General features: G+C 36.2%; 2 protein-coding genes across 2 annotated transcripts; one reads left to right on the top strand and one right to left on the bottom strand.

Moving 5' to 3' along the window:
• Window positions 1–988: 988 nt before the first annotated feature.
• LOC132184062 (polyadenylate-binding protein 3) lies at window positions 989–8,193 on the top strand. Its single transcript, XM_059597545.1, has 7 exons — window positions 989–1,441; window positions 3,823–4,601; window positions 4,744–4,821; window positions 4,937–5,026; window positions 5,903–6,196; window positions 6,802–7,023; window positions 7,513–8,193. Exons 1-7 carry the CDS (start codon window positions 1,201–1,203, stop codon window positions 7,735–7,737), a joined length of 1,929 nt encoding a protein of 642 aa, XP_059453528.1. The 5' UTR covers window positions 989–1,200; the 3' UTR covers window positions 7,738–8,193.
• Window positions 8,194–8,388: 195 nt separating this feature from the next.
• LOC132185809 (uncharacterized) lies at window positions 8,389–9,753 on the bottom strand. Its single transcript, XM_059599601.1, has 4 exons — window positions 9,677–9,753; window positions 9,293–9,590; window positions 9,033–9,197; window positions 8,389–8,827 (listed from the first exon to the last, which is right to left on the bottom strand). The coding sequence occupies exons 1-4, from the start codon at window positions 9,725–9,727 to the stop codon at window positions 8,523–8,525; spliced, it is 819 nt and encodes a 272-aa protein (XP_059455584.1). The 5' UTR covers window positions 9,728–9,753; the 3' UTR covers window positions 8,389–8,522.
• Between the last annotated feature and the right edge of the window lie 464 nt (window positions 9,754–10,217).

Here is a 10,217-nt window from a genome sequence, read left to right as displayed (position 1 = left end):
TTGACCCAACTTTTCTCTTTAAGTTAAAAAAAAAAAAAAAAAAATGCATGTGGAGTAGAGAGAGCCTTAAACTAGAGAGAGAGAGAGAGAAATTTGGTATAAAAGTTAGGCCAAAGTTGAGTTTAAATTGTGGCTGTAGAAAAAATGTATTATCAAGGCACAACTTTTTAGTACAACTTTGACCCAACTTTTTTCTTATTATTTTTTTAAAACAAAATAAAAAATATAAAAAAAATTTTGAAGCAATAAGACATCCTATGTGATTCTTTTTTTTTTTGGTATTTTTTTTAAAAAAATATATTTTTCTTCACAAAAATGGTCTTTTTTTTTTTTAAAAAAAAAGTTCATTATTATGAAAAAAAAAGACATTTTTTTAAATAAAAAAAGGATCACATAGGATCTTATTGTTTAAGAAATATTTTTTATTTTTTATTTAAAAAATGACCATATAAAAAAAAGTTGGACTAAAGTTATGTAAAAAAATTGTGCTTTTATCATTTCTTTATAAAAAAAGAAGAAGAGAAAATTGGCTATTGATTTGTTGAAGATTTTGTTTCCTTAAAACACAAGTCAAATCGCTTGTTAGAAAAAAAATATCACTTTTAATATATATATATATATATATATATATATATATATTTTGAGAAAAAAAAATAAAATTAATCAATAGCTTTTAAAACAACTCAAAACTAATCCATAAAATTTTAAGAAAAGAAAAAAAAAAACTATTTTGAGACTAATTTCGAATTTATTATTATTTTTTCTATTTGCGTATAAATAAAAAAAGAAAACTGAGAGCGACATAAAGCGCCCTAACCCGGGAGACAAGTACAATGGTCGAATGCCATGTCATCACCTAGGCATGCACTTCCTTAAACGCTACGATGCCCGAAACGCACCGGTTCAAGTCACTCCCCTCTCTCGTGTATAAATCTCTCCCCTCGCCTTCTTTCTTTCCCTCTCTCGCTTCCCCTCTCTATTTGCAGAGGAAAACAAAACCAAAAAAAAAAAAAAAAAGGAAATCCTCACCGTATTAGAAGAGGGAAACCCGTAGCTTTTCCTTCCTCTATACATTGGATCACAAACCTAACCCTAACCCTAAGAACCTATCTTTTGTTTGTTCTTCTTCTTTTCTTTTTTTTTTTAAACAATTTATTTATCAAACCTTCTTTTTTTCGAGTTTATTTTTCTGAGATACCAATGGCAGCGGCGATTTCGGCTCCGTTGGCTCCCGTGGTGGCTTCTCAGCCTGCGTCGGCGGAGGCGATGCACGCGAACCTGTCGCTGTACGTGGGGGATCTGGACCCCAGCGTAGACGAAGGGAAGCTCTTCGACGTGTTCGGGCAGGTGGGTCAGGTGGTGTCCATTAGGGTTTGCAGGGATCAGAATCGGCGGTCCTCTCTCGGCTACGCTTATGTCAATTACGGCAACGCTCAGGACGGTTCGTAACTGTTCCATCCCCCATTGCCATCGTTCTCTCGTATTCAATTCTTTCTTCTGTTTTTTCCTAATCGTTATGAATGTGTATTTGTATGGATATGCGGGTTTTTTTAATCGGTCTCTGATATTAGTGTTTGGTTTTAAGTATCTGACCATTGTGTTTGGGTTTGATCAATGTTTGTTTTGCCTTTGTAAGTTTGAAGCTTGTGTGTGTTTTATGTGAAGTCGCGTTTTTTGGTATATTCTGTGATTGCATATTTAACGTGTGATTTTGTTAGAATTTTGTGTTTGTTTTGTAAGCATGTGTGTTTTTTTTTTTTTGGGGGGGGGGGTCTTCTAAATAGTACTACTTTTTTCAGTGAATTTTTATTCGTTTGTATGTTTCTTAAATTTAATATTTTTGTTTTTTGGTTTATGTTTTCGTAATTGTCTGGATATAGTGACACTGATATGATCAGTGTATGCTTTGGTTTTGTAATTTTGGAGCTTTAAAGGTTGCCTTTTTAAGGTAGATTCTGTGGTTGCATTTTTTTTAATGTGATTTTTATGAGAAAAATTGTTTTAAGTCTTTTGAAAAAATTCTCTTATCTTTTCTTTTAGGGAATATTTTGTAGTTTGATATATGAATCTTATCTCATTGAAATAAATTGTTTGTAATTAATTTGTGCTGGCAATTAAGAAAGAAAGAAAAAAAAAAGAATATTTAAATGTTTTGTTTTTATGCCTTTATTATACAAAAGCAGTCTTTAGGAGATTCTTGCTTTTATAAATTTGTTGAGGCTTGGACCTGAACTTGATTGTCTTTTTTCGTATTTAAGATGAATTGTAAAAAAATTAATATGTACATATTTTTATAACTGTTTTTTTAATTATTTTTTTGATCATGGATTCTGCACACAGAAAAATAATCTTTGGTATATGGGATATGCTCTATGCAGTTCATTTATTTGAAGGAATGAGTTTCCTAGATCTTGTCATGGTTATTAACTTATTATAGTGCTCTATGCTTTACTCTTTTTTTTAACCTAATTATAGTCAAGTGCCAATATTTTCCACTACTTCTGTAATTCTGAAACAGGCTTAGTTGACCACTGAGCTTCTGGATCAGTGCTTTTGAACTTTCATCTATACATTCATACATTTATGTCTATTTGATACAAATACGAAAATTTAAGGTAGATTTATCATGTTAAATTCTATGCATTTGTTTTCAAGAATCAAATTTTTAGATTTCTTAAAAAAGGGAAAAAATCATATTTAGGCCCTAGGTTTTCATATGATTTGAATTTAGTCCTTGGGTTTCTAATTTTAAAAATATTGTCCTTATGTTTTGCCTAGGTTTTAAATAGGTTCCCCTTTCACTTTAGTGTTGAAGTTAACAGTTTGTCATCTATCATGTGTGTCTCATTTGACATGCCAATGTCCATGTTAATGCCCAATATCAATGCAATATCATAAAGTGTCAAATTTTCCATAGAAAAATAAAAAAATAAAAGAAAAAAGAAAAAACAAAAGACCCAACTTTAAAAACAAAAACCATCTTCGTCATTTAGCTGCATTTTTACAAGTTAAACATTCACAGATTCAAGTCCATTCTCATGATCAGCTGAAACGAACACTTTTTCTTCCTTTGATGTCAAAACATTTTTATCGCTCAAGCATCCTTGGTAGACTGGATTCGTGGAGCAAATGGTCCACTTCCTGGTGGAGAGTCACGAGCAGCAGAAACTTTGTACCTCTTATAGTTTGGTGGACTAGTACGAAAGGAACAATCACCATTTTCTATGAGTAGCAGAATGACTACCATAAAACAAAGGAGAACTCGAACTCTGAGATTTTGGTTTCTCGGGTCATGCTGAAATACCAAAACACTAAACACAGGAATGAAAAAAGAAAAGACCTTCATCCAGACCATATAACTCTGGTTACAAAATTAAACCAATGTTCCACTAGCTAAATAATCCTTACCTTACCTAGTGACTCACTAAACTGCAGAGAAAATTAAAACAAAAACAAAAATCATTTGGGGTGAGTTGAACTCCATTCGGGCTAAACACGGATGCTAGCGTGTCAAATGAGATACACACGGCAGATGAGAAATAGTTTACGCACGGTAAAGTGATAGAGGGACCTATTTAAAACTTTGGCAAAATTTGAGGACCTTATTCTTGAAATTGGAAACCTAAGGATTAAATCCAAATTGGATGAAAAATTGGGGGCTAAATATGATTTTCCCTTATAAAAATTTCCTTCGTGTTTTAATAATCTGATCAGGCTTTAACAACAATTGTGTGTGATACTTGTTTTGTTTGTCATTATTGTTTTCAAAATTAATTTTTGCAGACAAGCTTAGTGACCCTGATCTGGTTACTTAAATTGCAGCTGCTCATGCTATGGGGGTTTTGAATTTTACTCCTATCAATGGGAAGCCAATCAGGATTATGTTTTCTCATAGGGATCCTAGCATCCGAAAAAGCGGATATGCCAACATTTTTATTAAGAACCTGGACACATCAATAGATAACAAGGCATTGCAGGACACTTTTGCTGCTTTTGGGGCTGTACTTTCTTGCAAGGTGGCAGTCGATAACAATGGTCAGTCGAAAGGTTATGGATTTGTACAGTTTGATAATGAGGAATCTGCACAAAATGCTATCAGACAATTGAATGGCATGCTAATAAATGATAAAAAGGTCTATGTTGGACTTTTTATTCGACGTCAGGAAAGGACTCAAGCAAATGGATCACCTAAGTTCACTAATGTTTATGTGAAAAATTTGCCTGAAACAACTACTGATGAGGACCTTGAGAAAATTTTTGGCCCCTATGGTGTAATCACTAGTGCAGTTGTTATGAGAGATGCAAATGGGAAGTCTAGATGTTTTGGTTTTGTAAACTTCCAGAGCCCAGATGCTGCTGCTGCTGCAGTTGAGAAGTTGAATGGGGCCACTGTTAGTGATGAGAAGATTTTATATGTGGGGAGGGCTCAAAGTAAAGCAGAAAGGGAGGCACAGCTGCGGGCCAAATTTGAACAGGAGAGAATTAGTAGATATGAAAAATTACAAGGTGCTAATTTATATCTGAAAAATCTTGATGATGACGTAAATGACGATAAGCTGAAGGAGTTATTCTCTAATTTTGGAACAATTACGTCATGCAAGGTATTTATTCTGCTCAAGTGAAGTAAATTTTCCCCCTACTGTCCTGGCTGGTCCTTGGTCGGACATCTCTCCGAGTCAATTATGATCATTGTTTTCAAGTGCTAACATTTAGTTTGGCTTTGTTTTTATATAATTCTTTTAGGTCATGCTTGATCCACAAGGTCACAGCAAGGGATCTGGTTTTGTGGCCTTTTCTACACCAGAGGAAGCTACTAAAGCTGTGAGTTATTAGTTCTTTTTTCTAGGGCTGCTTTGCAGACCCTCCTTTTGCACCTATTGCTCACCCAGTCTTTATCTCAAGCACGTGTCAATTGTTTTTCTTATTTCTTGTTCAGTTGGATGAAATGAATGGAAAGATGATTGGACGGAAACCTCTTTATGTTGCTGTGGCCCAGCATAAAGAAGAGAGGAAGGCTCGGCTTCAGGTGATTTTTCTTTGTACATATCTTGTTGGTCATATTGGAAAAAAAATAGTTCTTCATTTTGAAAGTGCAGTTGGTGCTTGCTCATTTTTGTGCACCTTTGATGCCAATGTTTTAAGGTAGGTCTTAACTGAGGTAGTTGTCGGCTGAAAAAGGGTGCCTGCCTTTTGAATTTGCAGTCAATCTTGCAACTTTTTGTTTTTAGGAAAAAATACACTTTTGAATTTGCAGTCAATCTTACAACAATTTTTGTTTTTGTTTTTGTTTTTTTTTTTTAAAATATTTTAAGGGCATTTTGGGAATAAAAATTCAAAATAGTCTCGTGTGGCATATGTGACTATTTTTCCATCCATTTTAATGCCAATTGTTGACAGAGGAGTTTATTTGTAACAGGGTGGTATTATTTGAAAGTCAAGTGTCACTTTTTAAAGTTTGTTGGTCTAAGTGCCAAAGGGGTTGGTAGTTTAAAAGGTGTGAAGTGTAATTTCCCCTTGCTTTTATTATCACACAAGTAGTGCTGGACACACTGTAATTGCTAAGCATTTATGTAAAATTAGATTTTGAATCTGTCTTCCTGTTCAAATGTGTATGTCTTTCTTTGCCAAGTTGTTAGTGCCGGAGCGGACAGATTTTTGGACCCCATACTTTTTGGTCTAGGAGTTCTTGATTTTCTTGATCTTTTTGTCTTTTTCTGGTTAGGTGTTGTTTCTCTAGCTTGTATACTTCCTGTGTACTTGGATGTATGTAAGTTACAATAAAAAACAAGTTTGCCTTTCGCTGCTTATCATGAAAGAAATTGGTGACATCACTTATATTCTCATTCTGTCATATGTGTCAACCCTGGCGAATGACAACTTTAATTATCTGTGTGTTTTCTAGGCACATTTTGCTCAAATCCGAGCACCTGGTGGCATGGCACCTTTATCTCCAGGAATTCCTGGATTTCATCCTGGGGCACCTAGATTTGCCTCGCAACATATGTATTTTGGTCAAAGTAACCCTGGTATGCTCCCCCCTCAGCCTTATGGCTTCCAGCAGCAACTCTTGCCTGGAATGCGCCCAGGTGTTGCCCCAAACTATGTTGTATCATACCACCTTCAGCGGCAAGGACAGCCAGGTCAGCGGATGGGTGTGCGACGAGGTGGAAACCTTCAGCAAGTGCCACAGCAGCAGGTCATATGATTAACCTTTTTTCTTCCTCTTTTCATTTTTCCCTCTTTATTTAGGTTCGTCACATTTTATCTATCTAAAGGTCACATTATTGCTTATTGGCTGTCATGTCAGTGAACATTTTCTTTTTATTCAAATACATTTTCTTTTAGAGCTTTGAGATTGCATGGCTCTCTCACTATATACAACTAGGAATTTGCTTTGATAGAGATCAAATAACTAATTGTAAATCTTGATTCAACTTTTCTTTTTTTTTGGGTTGGGGTAGTGAGGGGCTCGATTTTTATATTTCCTCTTAATTTGTTAGTCAAGTGATAGAAACACAAAACCAAAAATTTTATAGATAGATTGAAGACATTTTTATCAGTATTCATTTACTCATCCTGGGTGCTCATTTGGGTTTTATTTATTTATCTTTTCATAGTCTAAATTTGCGGTTTTGTATTTTCTGATGTTTTGTAAATATAGTTTAATAACTTGCTATTTGTATCATGATGACTTCGCCGAGCAAGATAAATGGATTCATCCATGGATAGTCTTTAGAAGCTTTGTAGTGTAATGATTCGTTGTTCACCCCTAATATTTCTTCATCCGCTTCTCAAATTCAGTTACTTCAGCGTAACTCTAACCAAGGCTTCAGATATATGGGAAATTCTCGAAGTGGCATGGATGCATCTGTTCCTCAAGGTGCTGTGGGTCCAGTGATGCCATTGTCTTTTGATGGTTCTGGAATGCCAGCGACTCCTATTGATGTCCAGCGACCTGGGCAAATGCATATGTCAGCACTTTTATCATCTTTGGCTTCAGCTAGCCCAGAGAATCAGCGAGCTGTAAGTTATTCTTCTCTTATATAATGCTTATGAGATATGATTTGTTAAGGATTGTTGTTTGACTTATTGATAGCTAGTTGTAGATTATTGTTGCAATCGTCTTTTCTTTTGCATGTTTTTCTTGTATAGTCCCATGTATTGGAGTTTGTCCTTTATTGCAATATTTATTACTTCAAAACACACACACACAAAACACAGATGATTTGTTTAGGGTTTAGAGATCTTGAGATTCCAATGAATATGTGCCTTTATCACTATTGATTGCTTCTGATTTTAAGCACCCCTCCATTCAACAATTCATCAGTCAATCAATAACAATGGCCATAATGGTCCCTGTTCCAGAAAGGGTTATCTAAATGGAAATAGTTAATTCTAGATTGGGGCCTATAAATAAAATATTAAAACGTCTATACTGAAATGACTTATTGAATATGGAATTCATTAACTGTGGAAGGTAATTGTTGTACTTATTGTTTCTTAAAATCACAGACGCTGGGTGAACACCTGTATCCCCATGTGGAGAAGCTTGAGCCCAACAATGCCGCAAAAGTGACTGGGATGTTGCTGGAGATGGACCAATCAGAGGTAATTCATCTCTTAGAGTCTCCAGATGCCCTGAAGCGGAAGGTGGCTGAGGCAATGGAAGTCCTTGTTAAAGCTGCATCAGAGTCTGGTGTTAGTGATCAGCTTGGGTCATTGGCACTGAATGCTTAAACACAACGGTTTTTTTAAGGGTAAATACATTATATGTGTTTGTGAGCCCATGTTTTACAGGGCTTGACGAGCTGTCATTGTTTCCGGGTTTTTCTCCAAAATTATTGGTTTATTTAGCGGGGTTATATGTGGCATCTTCATTGCTGGAATTTTTTAGGCTGCAGAGTTGGCATGGATGGGATTTGAAGACCTGAGATTCTTAGGATTTTTTGACAGTACTTTTCCGTTTCCTTTCTTATCATTACTATCTTTATTATTTATGACATATCTGACAAATTAAGTTGGGATTTTGGTAGAACTTTTTTGATCTCTCTTCCTCTTTTGTTGGTTGACTGTTGTGGGGTCGCCACCCCAAACCTTGATATGTGATTCCAGTGAGATCTACTTGAGAGGCTGATGCATGAATTAATTGACCCAAGACAGCCCTTTGCATATGGCACTATTTGCTGTATTATTGATCCAAGTCTGGAATACCAGTTTTTTTGTGTTCATTGAAATGGTTACCACTCTGGAGCTCATTATCATATCTGTTTTATCTGAAGAAAAGTCCACTTCCAATCTTTTACAACTTTTTACGCGTATCAACATGTAATTGAAGGGTGTTAAATGCTTTATAACTTTTGGCTTCAGTCAACAGATTGAGCTGTTAAAAGTTGTAAAATAGTTGTATGTATAGAAAATTGCGAGTAGAAAATTCCGTCCTCTCAAAATGATGGTAAGCATGAAATAGCCTTAATGACCAATTCAACTGTTTGAGCTTCACAACAAGTGACAAAAACAGAGCTTCACAACAAGAAATCCGGGTGGACATCATCTTCTACCTTTTGATCATCGGTTATGGTCTTGAAGTCCAGCAAGATATCATTTGTCTGACGACCCCTACGATCTCCAAAATTCGTTTCGCTCGCACATATCAAGTCCTTGTCGTCATCTTCGGTGGTTATGTAGTCGTTCCATTTGGAAACCTTCCTGCCAGTTGCCACCGGCAGCTGAACCTTCCTCCTTGGCTCCTGGTCATCTTGTGTCATGGTGTCATTCCCTTTTGAAGAGCCCTTGGCCATCAATGGCTGATCATTCCTTGGCTCCTTGCCTTACAATTCAGATAAATTATGCAGTCACAACCATGCACAAAACTCAGCTCTTTGTTTTGGTTTTACAAAGTGCTTGAGTGTTCAAGGCTAAATTTATAATTAAATTTAAATCTAAAACCGTTGAAGAACTTCATCTCTTAAGCCAAAGCCTGGATGATATATGCGAATCACAAAAACAAGAAACCAAAGGATCAAAATAATTACCTCGGGAGACGACATTTTTAGTGCTGGAATTTCTCTTTGAGAAAACCGGCTTGTAAAGCTGTTCACTATCACCTTCTCCATCATCAAAACAGCTGTTCAATCTCGCTTTCTTGAACATTCCGTCCGGCAACTCCGTCACAATTTTTGGCTCAAAACCACCACTCGCTATACAAAACCCAAAAGAAAAGAAAAGAAAAAATATATATATATAAATAAATAATTGTTAGTTTGCTCAAAATAGTTCAATATTTAAAGAATACCAATCTCTTCTTCTTTGACACGATCGTGGTCCCCCGAGTCGAGGTACTCGCTCCAATCGCTCCGTCTCTTGCTACGATCGTTGCATTGGAATCGGTCATCGGGGATGTCTTGTTCGTCCGTGGAATGTGGCAGTGGTGTTTGAAGGTGGTCGGAGAGATTGCGGGACATGTTGAAGGACTGTACGAAGCGTCGAAGGTCCTTGGCCATGAAGCCCTGAGCAAACACCTTCCGCAGTGACTGCCTCTGGTTGCACACCACGCAGCTCCACTTGCCCACGCTTTTGCTCTTCTGCCTCACCTGTAACAAATCAAATTCCGTCAATCGCCCATCGCATTCACCATCATAATACCCCCCACCATATAGTGAGAGTGAGAGAAAAATGCCTGCATTGTGGAGCATTGGCAGCACTGAACCGCGATGAAGATCGTCGACATTGCTCTGCCCTACAGCTGCTCTCTCTCTCTCTCTCTCCCGGTGATTTTTGATTTAGGGATTTTGGCGCCAAAGTTTTAGGCATTTGATATTGAAGGTTTGGGCTTGGGCCTGGGTCTGAGAATTGAAGGGCTACCGATGTTTTTTATTTAGTAAGAATTAGGAAAGAGAGAAATAGACCATGATGGACAACTGTTAACCAATAAGATTTGAGGGTGAATAAAACACCTAAAATAGTGTTTATTCCGATTTATTTATTTTTGAAAAAAATGTAAAATTAGTCATTGTGGTTTACGTGGTTTACAATTAGCTCTCTTTGGTATAAAAATTAACTCAAAAGTTCCTAAGGTATGCTAAAAAAAACAATTTAGTCTCTACAGTCAAATTTCGTTTACTAACTGAACATATTCTGATAGCGTGAAACGTTCGAGCCAATAAAATTGTGATACTTATCATATTTAAGTCAGTATCACACTAACAAAATCTGTTAAG

The sequence above is a fragment of the Corylus avellana genome, chromosome ca6 (genome assembly GCF_901000735.1).
Source record: "Corylus avellana chromosome ca6, CavTom2PMs-1.0".
In the NCBI taxonomy this organism is placed as follows: domain Eukaryota; kingdom Viridiplantae; phylum Streptophyta; class Magnoliopsida; order Fagales; family Betulaceae; genus Corylus; species Corylus avellana.
Note: the sequence above shows the minus strand (reverse complement) of the source record. Positions and strands in the feature narration are given on the sequence as shown.